The following is a 22175-nucleotide window of genomic DNA, read 5'->3' on the forward strand; positions in this document are numbered from 1 at the left end:
CTTTTTTCCCCCCAGATCTCCCCATCACCTGGTTCCCTCCCTCCCCCCCCCCCCCCCCCCGTTGTCCTTATCCATAGGTGTATGATTTTTGTCCAGTCTCTTCCCATACCCCCACACAGACACCCCTTTACCCCTGAGAATTATCAATCCACTCCCATTCTATGCCTCTGATTCTATTATGTTCACCAGTTTCTGTTCCTCAGATTTTGAATTCACTTGATTTTTAGAATCACTTGTTGATAGATATTTGTTGTTCATAATTTTTATCTTTACTTTTTTCTTCTTTTTCCTCTTTTTAAAGAATACCTTTCAGCATTTCATATAATACTGGTTTGGTGGTGATGAACTCCTTTAGCTTTTTCTTATCTGTGAAGCTCTTTATCTGCCCTTCAATTCTGGATGATAACTTTGCTGCGTAGAGTAGTCTTGGTTGTAGGTTCTTGCTATTCATCACTTTGAATATTTCTTGCCACTCCCTTCTGGCCTGCATAGTTTCTGTTGAGAAATCAGCTGACAGTCGTATGGGTGCTCCCTTGTAGGTAACTAACTGTTTTTCTCTTGCTGCTTGTAAGATTCTCTCTTTGTCTTTTGCCCTTGGCATTTTAATTATGATGTGTCTTGGTGTGGTTCTCTTTGGATTCCTCTTGTTTGGGGTTCTGTGCGCTTCCTGAACTTGTAAGTCTATTTCTTTCACCAGGTGGGGGAAGTTTTCAGTTATTATTTCTTCAAATAGGTTTTCAGTATCTTGCTCTCTCTCTTCTGGCACCCCAAAAATTCGGATATTGGTACGCTTAAAGCCGTCCTGGAGGCTCCTTATGCTATCCTCACACTTTTGGATTCTTCTTTCTTTCCGCCTCTCTGGTTGGGTGTTTTTTTCTTCCTCATATTCCAGATCTTTGGTTTGACTCTTCAGGTGCGGTGGTCTACTCTGTATATTCTTTATTTCAGACAGTGTATGCATAATTTCTGACTGGTCCTTTTCCATTTTTTTGGTATTCTCATTAAGGTCCTTGAAGGTCTCTTCAAGTTTCTCAGCGGTTTTTAGAAGATTCTTGAGTAACCTTATAAATATGGTTCTGAACACTGTGTCATCCATTAGTTTGCTTTCATCTATCTCTCCTACTTGTGACATACTGCGATGTCTCCACATTTTGGTTGCCTCCCTGTGTTGATGGAGTGGCTTTGTGTGGTCGGTGACCTATAGGGGCCGGTAGCTCAGCTTCCCCTATCACCCTAGGTGGTCGCTCTTGGTACTCCCCTTTGTGGGCTGAGTGGAAAGTCTTGGTGTAGTTAAAAGCCCTGATTGCTGTTGGTACACTGGGAGGAATTGACCTCTGGTCCAATTGGTTGTGAGGGCCTGCTGTGTCTATAAAGGAAGAATTGCTGTGCTGGAGACACAGTAGGGCTTTGGTGCTCACTGAGTCTGCCTCTTGAATGTGTCCCTTATGAGAGTGGTTGAAATCTGGTGTCGTCCACACCGACAGAAAAGTCACTCTCACTCTCCAACCGATGGCCGAGAGTACCATAGGCGTCTGGGTCCCCCGCGTGTCCCCAGAAACTGGAGTTCAGAGTGGTTGGGATTGTTGGTATCACTGGCGGGAGTTGATCTCCAAGCCAGTTGGCTGTGAGGATCAGCAGTGTCTCCGCTGGGAGAGCTTCTGTGCTCAGCTTGGATGGGGCGGAATCTCAGGGTGGCGCAGACAAGCTTTGGTTTTCCGTCTGTTCCACCCTAAGAGGGGCGGTTTCTCCGTGCCCGAATTAATGGCTGCGCGCCTCTGAGAGAAGGCAGTTTCGAGCCTCTCCCGCTGCCTAACAGACCAGTTTCTCCCCAGCTGGGGCTGGATTTCAGCGCAGACCGGAGATTTTGTTTTTCTCCTGAACGAGAAATCCAGTCACTGGGAGGGCTGTGCTCAGCTTGGATGGGGCGGAGTCTCAGGGTGGCGCAGACAAACTTGGTTTCCGTCCGCACTGCCCTAAGAGGGCAGGTTTCTCCGTGCCCAAATTAATGGCTGCGCGCCTCTGAGAGAAGGCAGCTTTCGAGCCTCGCCCGCTGCCAAACAGACCAGTTTCTCCCCGACTGCAGCTGGATTTCAGTGCAGACCGGAGGTTTTGTTTTTCTCCCAAACGAGAAAGCTAGCCACGCAGCGTCTGCTGCCCTCCCTCTCCGCGCGCACGCGCGCTGCGAGCAAGCCTGCCGCGTACTCAGCCGCCCGCCCTTTCCGCGCTCACGGATCTCCGCACCTCCACAGCTCCTGAGGCTCAGCGTCCCCCTCTCTGTTTTTCTCTAGTTGTAGGTTTTCCACTCTGCCAGCTTTCCGGTGGTTCTGGACGGTGTGCGCTCTGTTTTCCAGTTGTAGTTTCAAAATTGTTGTGGTAGGCAACAGTTAGGTGTTTACCTTATGCCGCCATCTTGGTTTTCCCCTGTACCACATTTTCTTTATCCAATTGTCTATCGAAGGACATTTCAGTTGTTTCCATGTCTAAGCCACCGTGAATAATGCTGCAATGAACAAAGGGGTGCATATATCTTTGCAAATACATGTTTCCTAGTTTGTTTGTTTTTTGGGAACCAGGGGAGGGATTGCTAGGCCATATTTTTAAAATATTTAAATACTCTGCAAGCCCATAGAGTTTTTCACAGTCTGGATTTTGCTGGTTACTTTCTGTGGTGTCATGTAGCAGGCATGCTTCTCTGTCCCCTGTATTTTCTGAACAGTGCTAGTTAGATCTAGAGGCTGATTGGATTCAGGTTTGATTTTTTTTTTTTTTTAGTAAGAATACTTGATAAGTGGTTAGGTGTATTTCTGTCAGGTGCCACATTATATCTGATTTTTCCTTTTTTAATGTTTGCATTAGGGATTGAAAATAGTAATATTCTAAATCTATCATTCCTTCTTAATTTATTGATGGATACTTCTATCAAGAGAAACTTTCCTTGTCATGTTAAATAATTTTATACAGGGGATGCAGAATAAATTCTTGTTTCTTTCCATTTTTTATTAGTTTTCAGAATAATGAGATGCTTCCCTGGCATCCTTCAACTATGACAAATGAGTTGTTTTAATGTCATTAGGAGCTCATGGATTTAAATATATTTTTATGCTTCAGTTGTCTTCACACAGTATTCCTTATTGATACTTAAATTGTTTTGTAGGCCAGTGGAAGCCTCTTTAAATTAGTTTCTGAGATTTGGTTTGGTTTTGAGATGAACCTAGTAATCATTCAGAATTTTCTTATATTCTAAAGTGATTAAATGCTGCAGGCTCATATTATAAATTCTCTCACTCAGCCCTATGATCTCATTCATGAGTAAATTTGTGCAACTTTTTATATGTTTAAGGTAATTTGCATATCATTCCTCTGCATTGCCTATTCATATGTAAAGGTTTTTGGTGTTTTTTTTTCCCATATATGGTTGTTGATTTTTTTGCTTATTGTTTTTTGGAAATTAGGAATTGTTTTTACCATGTCTAGGCAGCCATCAAAATAGAGTTTCTTGGCCCCAAGGTGAAAGAGAATGTTCCCATAAGAGATCTAAAAATGACTCAATAGTTCAAGGGTACATGAAGATCATCTAACTAAAGAAGATTCCAATATAGGACTGCTCTTGTAATTCTCCACAGAGGAAACCAAATTTGGCCCAACTCCATCATAAAATTTCCACTATTTGATTAAAATCTAAACTTGTTTCTGGCTTCAAACACTTCAAAAACTTCTTCAACTTTGATATTTTCCTAGAAAATTCTCAAATTAGTTAAGATCCCTATGCCTGTTTCTCACTCAATCTGAGATTTCATAAGGCCCAGTGACCCCACACTCAAGTTTATCAGTGTTCCCAAAGTAGAACATGTTCTCCCAAGATTTATTCAGGCAAGCCAAACCCTTTAGAGATAGAGTTTTAAGTTAGAATAAAAGCTCATTATTTTACAATGAGGAATACACACACACACACAAATGTTTTTATACACATATATAAAACCATTGAACAGAAATGCTTCTTTCTATCCCCTATTTCATTATCAGAGTTCCAAAGATCCTAATAAGCATCAATAGGTGACTGTGCTGTGTATCAGTCAGAATCCTAGGAAGAAGTAGATGGCACATAAAGCAGATGGTTTATTTAGACAGGTGTGGTCAAGGTCTAGGGATAATGATGGGAAGAAGAAGCACTCAAGGAGTCTTAACACAATGTTAAGTATTTTCAATGCTTGGCCTGAAATGGCCAGGGGTACTGACTGTGACCAGGACCTGGCGAGGGCTGAAGCCTTTGAAGAGAGACCAGTTGACAGAAGTTATGGCTTTAGGTAGAGGGCTGTACACTGAACTCTCCTCCTGCCCTCCAATATTCTGTTGGTGCACTCCACCCCCTACCTCATTGGCTGAGACCAAGTGGAAGTTAGAGTTAATGGAGCCCTGATATATGGGCTGAGGAGGGAAGTCTGGGGCCATAGAACAAGTCAGAAGGTAGGTTAGAGACTGGATCTGGCGGGGCAAATGGAAACTTTCCAGTTCATGGAGTTAGAACTCATGAAAATCCTAAGTGAAATTTTCCCAATGACATGGGAAAGCACAGAGAATGGTTCCTTCCCGAGAAAACTTCTGTCCTTTCAGATTCAGAATCCCTCTCCCTCTGACAATGCCCACAAATGTTCATATTCCCCAACTCATCTTTTTTTAGACTTCTTTCAGACCAACCCATTTCTGCTCACACATCTTCCTTTAAACAGATCTCAACACAATTGATTCTTTTCTGGTTTCTAAGTTCATTATATTTCTAAAGTTGAGGTTCTACTCTCATTAACCCAGATTGGGCTTGGGCATTCTTAAGGCTGCTCAGCTTCATATCACAAACAGTTTGTTGCGTGATTTCCTGCAGATAGCTATTATAACTATTTGAATTTTTTTCTCATTTTACTCTTAGATTTCTGGTTCTTACAGGGAGAAGGGGGCTCTTATAGGTTCTAATATTATTCTGATGCTGTCACAGTCTTAATAACCTTCCTGTCCACATTTAAAAATTAATATATATATATATATATATATATACACACACACACACACACACACACACACACACACACACACACACACTAGAGGCCAGGCACACGAATTCATGTACACATGGGGTCCTTCGGCCTGGCTGGCGATTGGGACCAATTGGAGCTATCTCACCCAGTCCCGATCGGGGCCAGCCGGCTGGGAGGAGGGCCTGCAGGAGGTTGAGCATCTGTCCCCTGGTGGTCAGTGCACATGATAGCTATCATCTGGTCGTTCAGACTTAACGGTCACTTAGGCTTTTATTCAATCAGTACTTTTGTTGACTAAACTATGTCATGCTTGCCAAGTTCAGTACCTACTCTTTATTCAATCGATACTTTTGTTGACTAAACTATGTCATGAGATATGTAGTTTAGTCAACAAAAGTATTGATTGAATAAAGAATAAAGAGTAGGTACTGATCCTGGCAAGCATTGTTCTATCTTAGTGCAAGAAAAATAGAAGAGTTAGCAGTCCCATTGGAAAGGTTAATTTTGCAATGTCATGTAAAGCTGAATGCAACTTAAAATAATATAAACCAAGAATAGAAGACGTTAAATAGAGAATAGATTTGGAATTGAGAAGAGAAGGTGCATATGTGTGTGGGGGAGGGGAGGGGAAGGGTTGTATATACAAAAGAACACACAATTGTATGTATTAGACAACAAAACTGACCTGAAAGAGTGAAAACAATTTGGTAAGGCCAGACTGAGTTATTTAGGCTTAATGTTACAGGAACATATAAGTCCATGGAGTGAGGAAATTCAAGAAACCTTTTCTAAAGTTAAAAGCTGTGTGATTATTCATGTCTGGATAATGATTGAAGCCTAACTTATGTTGAGTTATATGGAAACAGAAAGAATATGTGGGTCTCTGTTATATCTAACACACAGGTGGTGATAAAAATCAGATAGCAGAAAATAACTGCAAGGTCTCAAGAAAATAGAAAATAATGGAAAAATTAAGAATTAATGGCAAATTGTGGTGTAGGAAGCATGCCAGTTTAATTTCTGAAATGTTCACCTTTAGGTTTTGATAGTTAATGTAAATGATGTTTTTCAGGAGACAACTGATGCTCTTAATGCAAGAGGATAAGTTATCAAACCCAGAGCAGACAAAATAAAGTGGGTAAAGTCTTTCTTCTGGGTATATAAAGTCCCTAAAGCAAAAACAGAAAGGAATTTAGTAAATATGCTTAGGAGTTACCAACTCTCATGGCAAAGAGTAATCAGAGAATAACAGTCAGAGAATTAAGGTCAGGAGAGTAATGTATCATGGAAGTCAGGAGTGGGATGCAATGTCAAATGCCCAGAAGAAAAAATCATTGGTTTCCAAACAACAGACCATAAATATAATGTAAGCTTCCATTTTTGAGGACTGTTCATTCTTTGTTTCCTGTATAACTGCAACAGGAAGATTTATTAAATATGTTGCATACACATAAAATAATTAAGTCTGCCCAATAATTACTCAGATGATAAATCAATCATCACAGCTTTCAACATAGATTATGCATTGAAGTATTACATTTAAGCAATCGAATTATCTTGATCCTGATATATTAATACATTTGTATTTTTTTCTGAATAAATTTGAGAAATGTGATGTTACAGTTTGAAGCGTTTCATGTAAGTAATGACCAACAAATGAGAACTATAACTTTGGATAACTTGTTCTGCTGTGGTAATAATATGGGATGCTTCATGTATTTTAGCTTTTGCTAAGGCAATATTGACTACATTGTATAAATGCATGAAAGTGTAATGTGAGTGTCTGTATGTGTTAGATCACAAAATGAAATATGTTAGGATTTCTCTGATGGGTAAAAAGAGATAAGCTTAAAGATAAGCTTGAGATTCCTCTGCTAGTCATTATTCAAAATGAATGCTTGTTTTGCACTCAACTTTTTGATGTGTATGTTTCTGTGTAAATTTTAAGGGGGAGGGATTTCTAATAAGGTTTCCCAGAATTATGTTGCCATAAATAGTAATACAGATGTAAGTGGGATCAAACTGGGAGTGGGATCAAACTCCATTTAAGAACATCAAAGACCTTATCAGGAAGCCAAGTGATGTTAGATTATTATTCAGCACACTAAATAAACTTCCATTGTAAAGTACAGGGTATTGACTAGACTTGCTGCTTCACTGAAAGCAGTATGGGAAACTTAATGAGTATCACCTACTTCAATATGAAAAATAGTCTCAATGCAAGACTGGAATAAAACTGGATCCTAGTCAGGTTTAATTAAAGATAGATAAGTGTACCCAAATATCAGTTATTCACTTATGGAGTAAACCCAGTTACATGCTTCTGAATTTACTAGCTGGTAAATGTCAATCTCCTCCTACTCTTAAAAATAGATTTGGAGAAGTTAGACCACAAGCATTTAAGAAGGGAGAGATTCACATACAATACTAGTGTCCCCTTATATTTTTACAACTAAAACTATACTTTTAGAATCATAGTCAGAATTATTTGCCTAAAGTCCGGTATGCTATTTTCCAGAAATTTATGTTGTATATTACACACTAAAATTAATTTTTCTTTTATATTATAAATTCAAAGATAAAACATGTTTTCTTTATTTTTAACTATAGTAGACAAACAATATTATATTAGTTTCAGGTGTGAAATATAATTATTGGACATTTACATAACTGACAAAGTGATTATCTTGACAAATCTAGTACCCATCTGACACTATACATATTTGTTACAATATTATTGACTATATCCCCTGCTGTATTTTATATCTCTTTGACTGTTTTTGTAACTGGCGATCTATATTTCTTAATTTCTTCACCTATTACACCCAGTCTCTAACCCCTCTAACCCTCCTCCTATCAAGCAAATACCAATTTGTTCTCTGTATCTATGAGTTTGTTTCTGTTTTGTTTGTTAATTTAGTTTGTATTTTAGATTCCACATATAAGTGAAATGATATGGTATTTGCCTTTCTCTATCTGACTTATTTCATTTAGGTCAAACCATGTTGTCAAAACTGTCAGGATTTCATTCTTTTTTTTATGGTGGATAATATGCTGTGTGTGTGTGTGTGTGTGTGTGTGTGTGTGTGTGTGTGTGTGTGTGTGATCTTGGCTATAACAAATAATGCTGCAATGCTCATAGGGATGCATATATCTTTTTTAATTAGTGTTTTAAATTTCTTTGGGTGAAGACTCAGAAGTGGAATTGCTGGATCATATGGTATTTCTATTTTTAATATTTTGAGAAACCTCCTAACTGTGTTCTATAGTGGCTGCACCAATTTACAATCCCACCAAGAGTGCAGGAGGGTTCCCTTTTCTCCACATCCTCGCCAACTCCTGTTGTTTGTTGATTTATTGATGATAGCCATTCTGACAGTTGTGAGTAATATCTACTTGTAATTTTGATTTGCATTTCCCTGCCGATTAGTGACATTGAGCATCTATTCCTATGTCTATTGACCATCTGTATGTCCTCTTTGGGGAAATGTCTATTCAGGTCTTCTGACAAAATTTTAATTGGATTGTTTGTGCTTATTGGTGTTAAATTGTATGAGTTCCTTATATATTTTGAATATTTTGAATATTAATCCCTTACCAGATATATAATTGGTGAATACATTCTCCCATTTAGTATTTCATCTTTTAATTTTGTTGATGGTATCATTAGCTGTGCAGAAACTTTTTAGTTTAATGTAGTCCCAATGGTTTAGTGTGTGTATGTATCCTTTGCCTAAGGAGACATATCTGAAAAATATTACTAAGAGCAATGTCAAAGAGATTACTGCCTATGTGTGTGTTTTTTCTAGTAGTCTAATTGTTTCTGGTCTTACATTTAAGTCTCTAATCCATTTTGAGTTTATTTTTGTATATGATGTAAAAAAGTGATCTAGTTTCACTTTTCTGCATGTGCCTATCCAGTTTTCCCAGCACTATTTATTGAAGAGTCTGTCTTGAGCCCATTATATATTCTTGCCTCCTTTGTCATAGATTAATTGACCTTATAGGCATGTTTTTTTCTGGGTTCTTTATTCTTTTCCACTGATCCAGATGTCTGTTTTCAAACCAGTACCATGCTGTTTTGATTACTATATAGCCCTTGTAGTATAGTTTGATATCAGGTAGTACGACACCTCTGTGTTTTTCTTTTGTGGTTTCATGTAACTTTTAGGATTGTTGTTCTATTTCTCTTAAAAATACCATTATATTTTATAGGACTTGCATTGAATTAATATATTACTTTTGGTAGTATGAACATTTAATGCTGTTAATTTTTCATATCCATGAGCACAGTATATCTTTCCATTAATTTGTATCTTCTTCAATTTCTTCCCTCAATGTCTTATAGTTTTTGCGTACAGGTCTTTTACCTCCTTAGTTAAATTTATTCCTAGATACTTTACTTTACTAATATGTTTTTATTGATTTAAGAGAGGAAGGGAGAGGGAGAGAGATATAGAAACATCAATGAGGAGAATCATCAATCAGCTGCCTCCTGCATGCCCCCTACTGGGGATTGAGCTGCAATGTGCATGTGCTCTGACCTGGAATGGAACCATTACCTCCTGGTTCATAGGTTGATGCTCAACCACTGAGCCATACCAGCTATGCTAGATATTTTATGTTTTTGATGCAATTGTAAGAGTGACTGTTTTTTTTTCTGATAATCAAATACAACCTACATCTGAATGTTAATTTTTTATTCTGCTACTTTACTAAATTTATTTATTAGTTTTAATTGTGTGTGTTTTTTTCCCATGGGTTCTTTAGGTTTCTCTATATATATTATCATGTTATCTACAAATAATTTACTTCTTTTCAATTTGGGTGCATTTTATTTATTTTTCTTTTTTGATTACAGTGGCAAAGACTTTCAATATTAAATTGAATGAAAGTGGTAAAGTGGACATACTTGTCTTGTTACTGATCCTAAAGAATATTTTAGCTTTTCACCAATTAGTATTATGTTAGCTGTGGTTTTTTCATGTATGCATGGTCTTCATCATATTTTCAATATTTTCTTTAAAAAGTCCCTTTAACATTTCTTGTAATACTAATTTAGTGGTGTTGAACTCCTTAATCTTTTTTTTTTATTATTATTTCTGGGAAGCTTTTTATCTCTACTTCCATTCTAGATAGAACCCTCACTGGGTAGAGCAATCTTGATTGTAGGTCTTTCTCTTTCATCACTTTGGATATTTTGTGCCAATCTTTTCTGGACTTCAAAATTTCTTCTGAGAAATCAGCTAATAGTTTTATGGGAGTTCTAATATGTAACTGTTTTTCTCTTGCTACTTAAAGATTTTTCCTTTGTCTTTATACTTTAGCCTTTTAATTATGATGTGTCTTGGTGTGGGCTTCTTTGGATTCATCTCATTTGGGACTCTCTGTGCTTTTTATATTTGTATGTCTATTTTCTTCATGTTAAAGTTTCTGTCATTATTTGTTTTCAATCCCTTACTCTCTCTTTTCTCCTTCTATTAACCCTATGATGCAAATGTTGGTGTGCTTAATGTTGTCCCAGAGGTCCCTTGAGCTGTCTTTTTTGGGGGATTTTTCTTTTTGCTCTTCCACTGGGTATTTTTCATGACCTAATCTTTCATATTGCTGATTTGATCCTCTGCTTTATATAATCTGCTATTGATTCCCTCTAATTCTTAATTTCACTTTTTGTATTTTTCATTTATGATTGGTTCTTTTTTAATGTTTTGTTTCTTCATTTTTATGTTTTCTATCTTTCTGTTGGCATTCTCTCTGAATTAATCTATTCTTCCTCTAAGTTTATTGACCACCCTATGACCAGTGTTTTGAACTCTGGATCTGGTAGATTGCTTGTCTCCATTTTGTTTAGTTCTTTTTCTGGAATTTTGTCCTGTTCTTTCATCTGGGACATGTTTCTTTGTCTCTGCATTTTGGCTTAAAGTCTGTGTTTCTACGTGTTAGATAGAGCTGCTATGTCTCCTGGTTTTGGCAGGCGGCCTTATGTAGTAGGTACCAATAGGGTGTAGTTGTAAGTCTTCCTGGTCACCTGAGCTAAATGCACTAGGAGTGTCCCTTGTGTAGGTTATGTGGTAGTTGAGCCATGATTGCTGTTGGCACATCAGAAGGGAGGACTGATCCTCAAATTGACTGGCTGCAAAGGCCTGCTATGACTACAGCTGGTGAGCTGCTGAGTAAGGGCTGATCCCACGGAGTGATTGTCATTTTAAAAGTGCTCTAGTGTCAGCAGAGTCTGCCCTTGTTTGTGGAGCTGGTTGGGTGGTTCTCTGGTGTGGTCTGAAGCTCACCACCAGGTGTTAATGGTTCTGGAGACTTTTAGGAAGGGCTCCAGTGCAGTTGAAGGTCAGCCACAACTTGAGTCTGGCCTGGGACCATCTTGTAGGAGCTACAAAATGATCTACGGTTGGTTGCCACTTTTGCTGAGCTTGGAGGTGCTTGAGATAGGCTATTTGGCAGTCAGAGGCTGGGTGCCATTACTGTTGGGTTTGGGACCCTTAGTGGGCACTATGATGTAAGCTGAGGCAAGCTGCCACCTGTGCTGGTTTTGTGGCTACCTAGTGGAAGCTGTGTTCTAAGCTAAGATTGGCTGCTGCTTATGCAATAGTTGGGGCTTCCTAATGGGAGTTGTAATGCAAGTTAAGACTGGTTTCCACTTCTGCCAGGCTTGGGTAAGTTTAGCAAGAGATACAGGGCACACCAAGGCTAGCTGCGGTTTGTTTGGGATTTGTGGACCTTTGAAAAATTTTAGAAAAGTCTGCAGCATGAGCCAAGGCAAACTACTTGTGTAGAGAGGCCACTGGAAGAGGTGGGGTATTGTCTCAGGGAATCATCAGGGTAGGACTAACAGTATTACAAGGTTAATGAAGAACTAAGATTTAGTGCCCACTTGCCAGATGGGTAAGAGGAGGGCTCAATAAAGAAATGGTTATTTCTCCTTGGCCTGTGTGGCTCAGTTGGTTCGATCATTGTCCTGTGCACCAAATGGTCATGGGTTCGATTCCTGGTTGATGCTAGTTCCATCACTGGATGGCGTGCATATAGGAGGCAACCAATTAATGTTTCTCTCACATTGAGAAGCACTCTCTCTCTCTCTTCACTCTCTCTTTCTCTCTCTCTCTCTGTCTCTCTCACTAATCAATAAAAAAACATATCATCGGGTGAGGATTAAAAAAAAAGAGAGTGATTGAGTCTGTTTGTGGGCCCTTTAATACAGCCTGCTGTTTCACTTGGCCACAATCCCCGCTGGTTTTCATAGCCAGATATTAAGGGGACTCCTTTTCCAGGCACTGGATCCCTGGGTTGGGGAGTCTAGTGAGGGGCTGGGAGCCCTTGCTTTCTCAGAGGGCACCTCTGCAGTTGAGATATCCATTTTGATTCTTAATCATCACACCATGAATGTATGAGCTGCTAATTCTACATTGAACCTTTCCTACTTGTTTCAACATAGCTTCTTCTTTACATCCTTATTCAGAAGACTTCTGTTCAGCTTATTTTCAGGTGGTTCCTAATGATGGTTGTTATATAATTTGGTTTTAATTTTGATGTGGTCATGGGGGAAAGCAAGAACAGCATTTACACACTTCATCATTTTGACCAGTCATAAAAATATATTTAAAAGGAAACAAATTTGCCATATGAAAGACTAAAAGGAAAGATCAATTTTCATCTTGGAAAAAATGTGTTTTTGAAATCTTCAAAAGTAAAAGTTGGTTCCTAATGCTCTAGAATCTGATTTTATTGCTATTTTCCATTTTTATTTGTGCTCTGCTGTCCATAATGAAAGTAGCAATTTTTATTTATAAAGCTAAAATGATGTCTTGCCACTGGTAATGAGCATTGATATGGCTAGTTTGTAAAGCAAGTTGGTAGTATATGAAGGGCCTTAAAAATGTTAATTCTCCTTGACCCAGCAATTCTAATTCTGATACAAAGTTCTAAGAAATAATCCTAAATATGCAAAATGATTTATGTGCAGAAGTTTATTGCAGCTCTAAAAACTTCAGAAGTAACAAAAATGGTCAACAATAGAATGATTAAGAAAACTGTGATGCATAGATTTGATGGAATTGTTATTAGTCAGGAAATACTATGGATTTAATACCAGGCATTAGCTTGGAAATTTTTATGATGTAATAATTTAAAATGAAAAAAGCAATATAACCAGCATAAAAATAGTGTTTCAATGTATGTTTCTTGAATAAATGAATGAGTTGACGAATGAATGGGTTGTAGACATATCCAGTACATTATTTTTCTTCTAGGCCCTTCTTGTATCAGTAGTTAAGATACATAAGCACTAATTTGTTGAAGCCACTTGGGCACAATCACCAAAATGAGATTCACATAAAAAGAGAAAAAAATAGTCAAATCCTACCTAATAATAGACAAATATGCAAATTGACCGCACCTTTGCTACGAGCAAGCCACGCCCACCAACCATTCAGGACGAGTATGCAAATTACCCCAACAAAGATGGCGGCTAATTTGCATATCAAGACAGCGTAGAAAGAAGCCAAGAGCTGCAGAAGGGAGCAAAGCTGCGGAGAAGCAAGCAAGCCGGGGGGAAGAGAAGGGAGGAGCGGAGGCGGGGCTGGGGGAGAAGGAAGGGCAAAGCAGGTGGGCTGGCGGAGAAGGCGGGGTGGGGGAGAAGGAAGAAGAGTGGGCGGGCTGGCAGAGAAGGGAGAAAAGCAGGGGGGCTGGCGGAGAAGGCGGGGCGGGGGACAAGGGAGGAGAGCAGGCAGGGCGGGGTAGAATGCGGCAGGAAACCCTATTGCAGGATTTTTCCTGCAACGGGAATGCTAGTATATTATATTTGTTCAATCTCTAATAAAATTTTGGAACTATTTTTCATTGTTCCAGTAAAATCTTAAAACAAGACATTTATACACACTCTATAATCAACAAAGAGAAAGTTCATAAATGGCAGAAATATGAAAGTAATATTTTTTTAAATTTTAATTATATATTTATATGTACAACATAATGATTTGATATTTTTATATATTGCAAAATTATTAATACAATAAGTCTAGTTATATGCCACCATACATTTACATTTTTTCTTGTGATGAGAATTTTTAAGATGTACTTACTCTCTTAGCAACTTTCAAAAGTCAATATGTTATTGTTAACAATAGTCACCATGATGTACATTATATTCCAATGACTTCTTTATTTATAACTAGAAGTTTGTATTTTTTACTCCTGTCAGCCATTTTCCCCAACCCTCACCCCTTACTGCTGGCTAAATAATATTTCATTGTGTGTGTCTGGGCACACGCATATATGTGTGTCTATGTATAATTTCTTTATCATTTATCTATCAGTGGACTCTTAGGTTGTTTTCATATCTTAGTTATTGTATATAATGCAGCAGTGAACATGGGTGTGCATATATCTGTTTTAGTTAGTATTTCTATTTCTTTGAATAAATACCAGGAGTGAAGTTGCTGGTAGTTACATTTTAACTTTTTTAGAAAATGACATACTGTTTTCCATAGTGCCTGCACAAGTTTTCATTCCCAAAATAGTACTCAAGGGTTCCATATTTGCACATCCTTGTCAACACTTGTTATTTTTTTATCTTTTGATAATAGCCATTCTAACAGGTAGGTACAGGCAATTCTAACATTGTGGTTTTGATTTGTATTTCCATGATGATTAGTGATGTTGAGCATATTTTCATTTGCTTGTTGTCCATCTGTATGTCTTCTTTTGTAAAATGTCTATACAAATCCTCTTCTCAATTTTTATCAAATTGTTTATTTTTGCTATTGAGTTGTATGAGTTACTTTTTATATTTTGAATATGAATTCCTTCTCAGATATGATATTTTCAAATATTTTTTCCATTCACCAAGTGATATTTCATTTTGTTGTTGAGTTCCTTTGCTGTGCTGTACTAGTTCAATATGGTCCCATTTGTTTATTTTTGCTTTTGCTGCCTTTGTTTTGGTATCAAATCTAACTACTCATCCTCAAGACCAATGTCAAGGACCTAATTGCCTATATTTTCTTCAAAGAGATTTATGGTTTCGAATCTTACATTCTAGTCTTTATCCATTTGGAGTTAATTTTTGTGTATGATGTAAAATAGTGATCCAGTTTCATTCATTTACAAACGTCAGTTCATTTTTGCCAGAAAATTTATTAAAAGGGCTGTTCTTTCCTTTTGTATATACTTGACTCCTATGTTATAAATTAATTTACAATATATGCATGCGTTTATTTCTGACTTATCTATCCTGTTCCATAAATCTGTGTGTTTTTATGATAATACCCTACTGTTTTGATTGCTATCTATATATATAAAGAGGTAATATGCTAATTGGTCTTAATGGTGTCCCAGTCACGACTGGTCAACAGGCAGGAGCTGGTGGGTGTGGACGGGGGTGGGGACATCCGCCCCCAGTGCAGGCGTCTGCAGGCCTGCCCAGTGCTAACTTCATGCTGCCTCAGAGGCGGAGGCCACTCCTGATGGAGGCATGCGCAGGCAGGAGCTGCTGGGCAGGGACAGGGGCAGGGACTTGCGCCATTGGGACATGAGGCTGCCGCCGGGGGCGGCCCCCCTACCCCGGAAGCGGAAGCGCTCACAGGCCCGCAGCGCTGCCTGGCCCAGATCGGGGGGGGGGGGGGGGGTCATCAGGATGGGGACAGGGCCTCAGCGCAGAGCTCTCAGCACTCCTGTGCCAGGGTCTGAAGGCACAGAGAGGAAGGGAGAGTACATAGACAGTTAGGGGGTTTAGGCCAGGAGGGGAGAGCAGGTAGGCAGGAGGATCAGGCCAGGAGGGAAGAGCAGATAGGCAGTTAGGGAGATCAGTCAAGGAGGGGAGAGCAGTTAGGGGGATCAGGTAGGCAGGGGAGAGCAGTTAGGCAGTTAGGGATATCAGGCCAGGAGGGGAGAGCAGTTAGGGCCAGCAGGGGAGCCGTTGGGGGCATCAGGTAGGTAGGCAGGTGAGCGCTTAGGAGCCAGTGGTTCTGGATTGTGAGAGGGATCTCAGATTGGAGAGAGTGCAGGCCAGGCTGAGGGACACGCTCCCCCCCACCCCCATGCACGAATTTTGTGTACTGGGCCACTAGTTGCTTTATAATATAATTTTAATTAGGGATGTAATGCTTCCAGCTTTCTTTATTATCAAATGCCTTTGATTATCTTGGTCTTTTGTGATTCTATACAAATTTTAAGATTGTTCTATTTCTGTGAAAATTTCTATTGATATTTTGATAGGGATTGCAGTGAAACTGTACATTCCTTTTGGATACTATTGACACTTAAACAATATTAATTCTTCCAATTGATAAGCATAGAATATCTTTCCAATTATATGTGGTTGTTTTTTTCTTTCATCAATGTCTAATAGTTTTCAGTGAACAGGTCTTTCACATCTTGGGTTAGTTTATTCCCAGGTATTTTATTATTTTCAATGCAATTTTAAATGGTATTGTTTTCTTAACTTCTCTTTCTGATAAGTTTGTTTTAGTATATAGAAACATAACAGGTTTTTGTGTACTAATATTTGTATTCTAAAACTTTAGTTCTAAAATTTTGGGGGTGGAGTCTTTAGGATTTTGAATATATAATATCATGTCATCTGCAAATACTCACTGTTTTACTTCTTCCTTTCCAATTTGAATGTTTTTATTTCATTTCCCTGACTAGAATTGGCTGGGACTTCCAATTCTATTTATAATAATAAAAGCGTAATATACAAATTGACCGAATGACTGAACAGCAGAATGACTGTCCGGACGATCTTCCGGATGACCAAGCTATGACACACACTGGCGCCAGGCAGGTGTGATGCGATTGGTCGGGGGGGCCCTGCCATTGCCCTGCGATCATCCCACAGAAGGAGGTCCAGGCTACCTCTGTGGGGTGATCAATGGGGGGGCTCCACAATTGATCACCCCAAAGAGGGAGGCCCAGGCCACCAGCTGGCGGGGTGATCGATGCAGGGGGGGTGGCTCCATGATTGCCCCAGAGAGGGAGGCTCAGGCTACCCAGCCGGCAGTGCTGTGGTGGGTGGGCAGGGCCTCCCTCTGCAGAGCCATAGATCACAGAGCCCTGCAATTGATCGCCCCACAGAGGAAGGCCCTGGCCACCGGCCAGTGAGGCTGTGGAGGATGTGCAGGGCCGGTCAGCAATTGTCCCGCAAAGGGAGGCCCAGGCCAGCCAAGCGCTCGCGCCCCAAGCCTGTTGCCCACAGAGGGAGGCGACCAGTGGTGGGGGAGAGGGGAGCAGTGCTGTACAGCTGGCAAGCAGTGGCAGTGGCGGGGGCTGGGCCAGCCGCCTGCAGCCAGGGGAAGGAAAGCCCCAATAGGCCCTGATAACTGGCTAGGCCTAGGGACCCTATCTGAGGGGTTCCAGATTGCAAGAGGGTGCACTCCAGGCTGAGGGACACCCCTCACCCCATTCATGAATTTCATGCACCAGGCCTCTAGTATTGAATAAAAGTGGCAAGAGTGGGTATACTTTTTTTGTTTCTAAACTTAGATAAAAATGTTTCAGCTTTTAACCATTGAGTATGATGTTAGCTAAGTGTTTGTTATATATGGCTTTCATTATGTTGGGGTAAGTTTCCTCTGTACTCTCTTTATTGAGAGTATTTATCATAAATGGATGTAAAATTCTGTCCAATGATTTTTCTGCATCTACTGAGATAATGATGATTTGTATCCTTTATTTTGTTAATGTGGTATGCCACAGTGACTGATTTGTTGATGCTGAACCAACCTTGCATCCCTGGAGTAAATCCCAGTTGTTCATGGTATATGACCTTTTTAATGTATTATTTAATTTAGTTTGCTAATATTGCATTGAGAATTTTTGCATTTATGTTCATCAGAGATATTGGCCTATAATTTTATTTTCTTGTGGTGTTCTTGTTTTATTTTGGTACCCAGGTAATTCTTGCCTTGTAAATTACTTCGGAATTATTACCACATCTTTTATTTTTTGAAACATATCAATTCATCAGGAAGCCATATGGTCCTGGATGTCTGATTTTTGGGAGGTTTTAATTTTTGATTCAGTCTCCATACTAGTAATTTTTCTGTTCAGAATTTGTATTCCTTCATGATTCAATCTTGGTAGATTATATGTTTCTAGGAATTTTTTCCATTTTTTCTAATTGTTAATTTGTTGATAATTGTTTCTATTTCTGTGTTATTTTCTGACTAGAGGCCCAATTCATGAAAGTCATGCAAGAGTAGGCCTTCCTTCCCCCAGCTGCCAGCACCGGCTTCCCTCTGGCACCCGGAACCTGGGTTTCCCTCGCAGCCCCAGCTTCATCTAGAAGGATGTCTGGTCTAATTAGCATATTATGCTTTTATTATTATAGATTTTATTTATTGGAGTTTTCTTTTTCTATTTCTTGGTGAGTCTAAATTTTTCCATTTTTTTTTGTATCTTTTAAAAATGCCAGCTCTTCCTTTTATTGTAATTTAGTCTCTTATTTATTACAACTCTGATTTTTATTTCCTTCTGTGTACTAACTTTGGGATTCTTTGTGTCTTCTTTTTCTAGTCCCTTAGGTGTTGAAAAAAATATCTAATAACCTTATTTATTTCTTGATGTAGGCATTTATTTCTGTGAACTTCCTTTTTAGAACTGCTTTTGCCACATCCCACAAACTTTGATATGTTCTACTTCCATTTTTCATTTGTTTTAAGACATCTGTATTTCCTTTTTGAATTTTTTTTGAGCCATTGGTTGCTCAGTAACATGTTGTTTAACCTCCACATATTCCTGGATTTTCCACTTTTCTTATTAAAATTAATTACAAATTTCATACAATTATGTTTATAAAAATATGTTTGATATCATTTAAATTTTCTTAAATTTACTAAGACTTGTTTTGTGACCTAATATATAATCTCTCCTGAAGAATTTTCATGTGCACTCAAGGAAAATATGTAATCTGTTGCTTTTGAGTGGAATGTTCTGTATATATCTGTTAGATTCATTTGAATATAAGGTAATATTAAGGCAAATGTTCCCATATTGATTTTTTGTCCACATATTCTATCCATTGATAAAAGTGGAGTATTATAGTCTCCTATTATACTTGTATGCTATTTCTCTATTTTGGCTCATCAATATTTGCTTCATATAATTAGGTGCTCCCATATTATATATATAAATATTTACAATGTTAAATCCTCTTGTTGGATTGACCCCTTTATGATTACACAATTATCTTCTTTGGCTCTTATTACAGTCTATGTTTTAAAATCTATTTTGTCTGATGTAAGTATAGTTACTCCATTTTTCTTTGGTTTTATTGTGTATGTAATATATTTTTCCAAAAACTTCACCTTCATTCTCTGTGTGTCCTTACATCTGAAATGATCATTTTTAGGCAGTTTTTCTTTTCCAGTCATGCCACATTATCTTTTGATTAAAGAATTTACTTCATTTACATTTAAAGTAATTATTATCTTGTATTTATTGCCATTTTGTTCATTGTTTTCTGGTTGTTATTTTTCTGTTTGTATGTTACTCAGTTTCTTTTTCTCTTACTCTTTTAGTTTAATGGATTTCTTTAATAGTATTCTTAGATTCTTTTCCCTTTATTTCTTATACTAGAGGCTCGATGCACGAAATTCGTGCAAGAGTAGGCCTTCCTTACCCTGGTTGCCGGCACTGGATTCCCTCTGGCACCCGGGACCCGGGCTTCCCTCCAGCCTCCAGCAGGCACCTGGGACCTGGGCTTCCCTCGCAGCCCCAGCTTCATCCAGAAGGTCATCCAAAAGGATGTCTGGAAAGATATCCAGTCTAATTAGCTTATTACGCTTTTATTATTATAGATACTTATTATAGATTTTGGTTTGGTTACCATAAACATTAGTTATATTAACTTATAACAGTTTATTTATAAGTTAATAACAACTTAAGTTTGAATATATTCTAAAGCTCTACATTTTAACTCTCCCTTCCTCAATGTTTTGTTTTTAATGTTATATTTTACATATTTTTATCTTGAGTATACCTTAACTAATTATTCTATAGTTATTTGTACTACTTTTGTCTTTTAAAGTTTATATTAGCTTTATCATTGATTAATCCAATACCTTTACTATATGTTTACCTTCACCAGTTATGTTTATAATTTCATAGGTATTTTTGTTGCTCATCAGTAGCCTTACTTTTCATGTTAAAGAAGTCCCTTTAATATTTCTTGGAAAGCCAGCTTAGTGCTGATGAACTCTTTAGTTCTTGTCAGGAAAACTCATATCTTCTTCAATTCTGAATGACAAATTTGATGGTTAGAAAAGTCTTGGTTGGACATTTTCTCTTTTAGTACATAAAATATATTGTGACAATTTCTTCTGGTTTGCAAGTTTCTGTTGAAATATCTGCCTATCATTTTATGGTGGTTCCCTTTTATATAATAAGTTGTTTTCTCTTGCTGCTTTTTAAGATTATCTTTTTGTCTTTAACCTTTGACTTTTTCAAATATAATGGTTCTTGGTGTGGGTCTCTTTAGGGAGTTTTTTTAAGAACTCTCTAGGCTTCCTAGATCTGGATATCTATTTTCTTCCCTAGCTTAAGAAAGTTTTCAGCCATTATTTCTTCAGCCATTATTTCTTCCTCTCTCTCTTTCCTCTTTCTAGGACCTCTGTAATGTAAATGTTGGTCTGCTTGATTTTGTCCCATAAATCCCTTACACTATTTTCATTTTTTAAAATTTTTCTTTTCTTTTCCCTGCTCTGAGTGATTTCCACTATCCTGTCATCATGTTCACTAATTATTTCTGCCTCATCTAGTCTACTCTTGAACCCCTCTAATGCATATTTAATTCAGTTATTGTATTCTTCAGTTCTTTGACTTCTATTTGGTACTTTCACATATTTTTTAACCTCTTTGTTTATCAACTGTGTTCATCCATTCTCCTGAGTTTAATAAGCATCATTATGACTATTATTTTGAACTCTTTAGTTGGGAAATCACTTATCTCCATTTCATTAAGAATTTTTAATGAGATTTTATTTTATTCTTTTGTTTGGAACATATTCATTTGTTTCTTCATTTCCTTTGACTCTCTATGTTGGTTTTATGAGTTAGATATGACATCTACCTCTCCCAGTCATGAAGGAGGGCAGGGTTGAATGATGAGATTTATTCCCTACTTATTGGGTAACTCTTAAACCTTTGTGATTGTCCAGCCAGTGTATTTTATTTTTAATGGCTCTACTAGTTGAGGGTGTGCCAAGACTATCAGTGTCCTAAAGAGGAGGATCTCAGTCAGAATCAAGCTGATTGAAAGCCAGACCTACAGGCAGTAGCTTTTAAGGTATGAAAATATATACAGTCCTGTGGTACAGCAAGCATAAGCCCTGTTGGCCACCAGAGCCAGATGAGCTGGGTGGCATTCACAAAAACTCAGGTGCCAAAGGAGGATATGTGCTTCTTTCTGAGAGGTACCAGCAATTTGGAGCTAAGCAGGAGAGCACAAAGATGGTGCCTTTCAGCCTCTATCCCCAAAGAGTACCCCAGAAGACCCTAGATGTGCATATTCCCCAGGACAGTGCTTTAAGATAAACAAATACGCCTCTTTTACACAAACACTGGGCACTACTCATTTGGTTGCCCCTGTGCAGGTCATTGGGTAAGGTGAGTCCACATGTTCAAGCCCTTTAAAATCTGTTTTCAGTTTGCTATAAACTTGTGGGTCTCATGGACACGAGCCCCATTGGTTTTCAGGGCTAGATGTTTGGGAGCTCGTCGCTGAAGTGCAGGTCTTAACAGCTGTGGTGCCTTTGCTCCTCAAGGAGAAGCTCCGGGTTTTAGTTCCCTCTCTGCTGGTTGAAGAGACTGTGCCAATGGTGTGGGTTATGGCGAGACTGTGCCTCAGCCTCCCCTGCTATTTCCATGTGGGGTTTTTTCTCACTTTCCTGATGTGTAGGAGTCATTCAACTAGTTATTAGAAATTTCTCGGAGGAAAGTATGCCAGATGTAGCTGTAGGTTGGTGTTCATGTGAGGAAGTGAGTTCAGGGTCTTCCTATGTCACCATCTTGAACCAGAACCCTATTAATAAAGATATGTTTTTAATTTCCAAAGTATTTTAAAAATATGTCTCATACACATATTGTCTGTTATATAGGCAATTAGTAAAACAATTGTCTTTATATATAAAACATAGTGAT

General features: G+C 38.4%; 1 protein-coding gene across 6 annotated transcripts in view; it reads right to left on the reverse strand.

The window, feature by feature from the left end:
* Positions 1-22175, reverse strand: part of LOC307098381 (uncharacterized protein) — a 183051-nt gene that overhangs the window by 15021 nt on the left and 145855 nt on the right. For 4 of the 6 annotated variants that reach the window (XM_079769098.1, XM_079769096.1, XM_079769099.1 and 1 more), the window contains one exon: positions 19657-19785. The exons of 1 other annotated variant lie outside the window; for it this stretch is intronic. In XM_079769098.1, the coding sequence (XP_079625224.1) occupies positions 19657-19785 (129 nt within the window). Of the gene's footprint in view, positions 1-19656; positions 19786-20210; positions 22057-22175 lie in introns of those variants that run through there. One more of the 6 variants, XR_013813432.1, reaches the window with a different exon arrangement.

The sequence above is a fragment of the Cnephaeus nilssonii genome (assembly GCF_951640355.1).
Source record: "Cnephaeus nilssonii genome assembly, chromosome: 4".
In the NCBI taxonomy this organism is placed as follows: Eukaryota; Metazoa; Chordata; class Mammalia; order Chiroptera; family Vespertilionidae; genus Cnephaeus; species Cnephaeus nilssonii.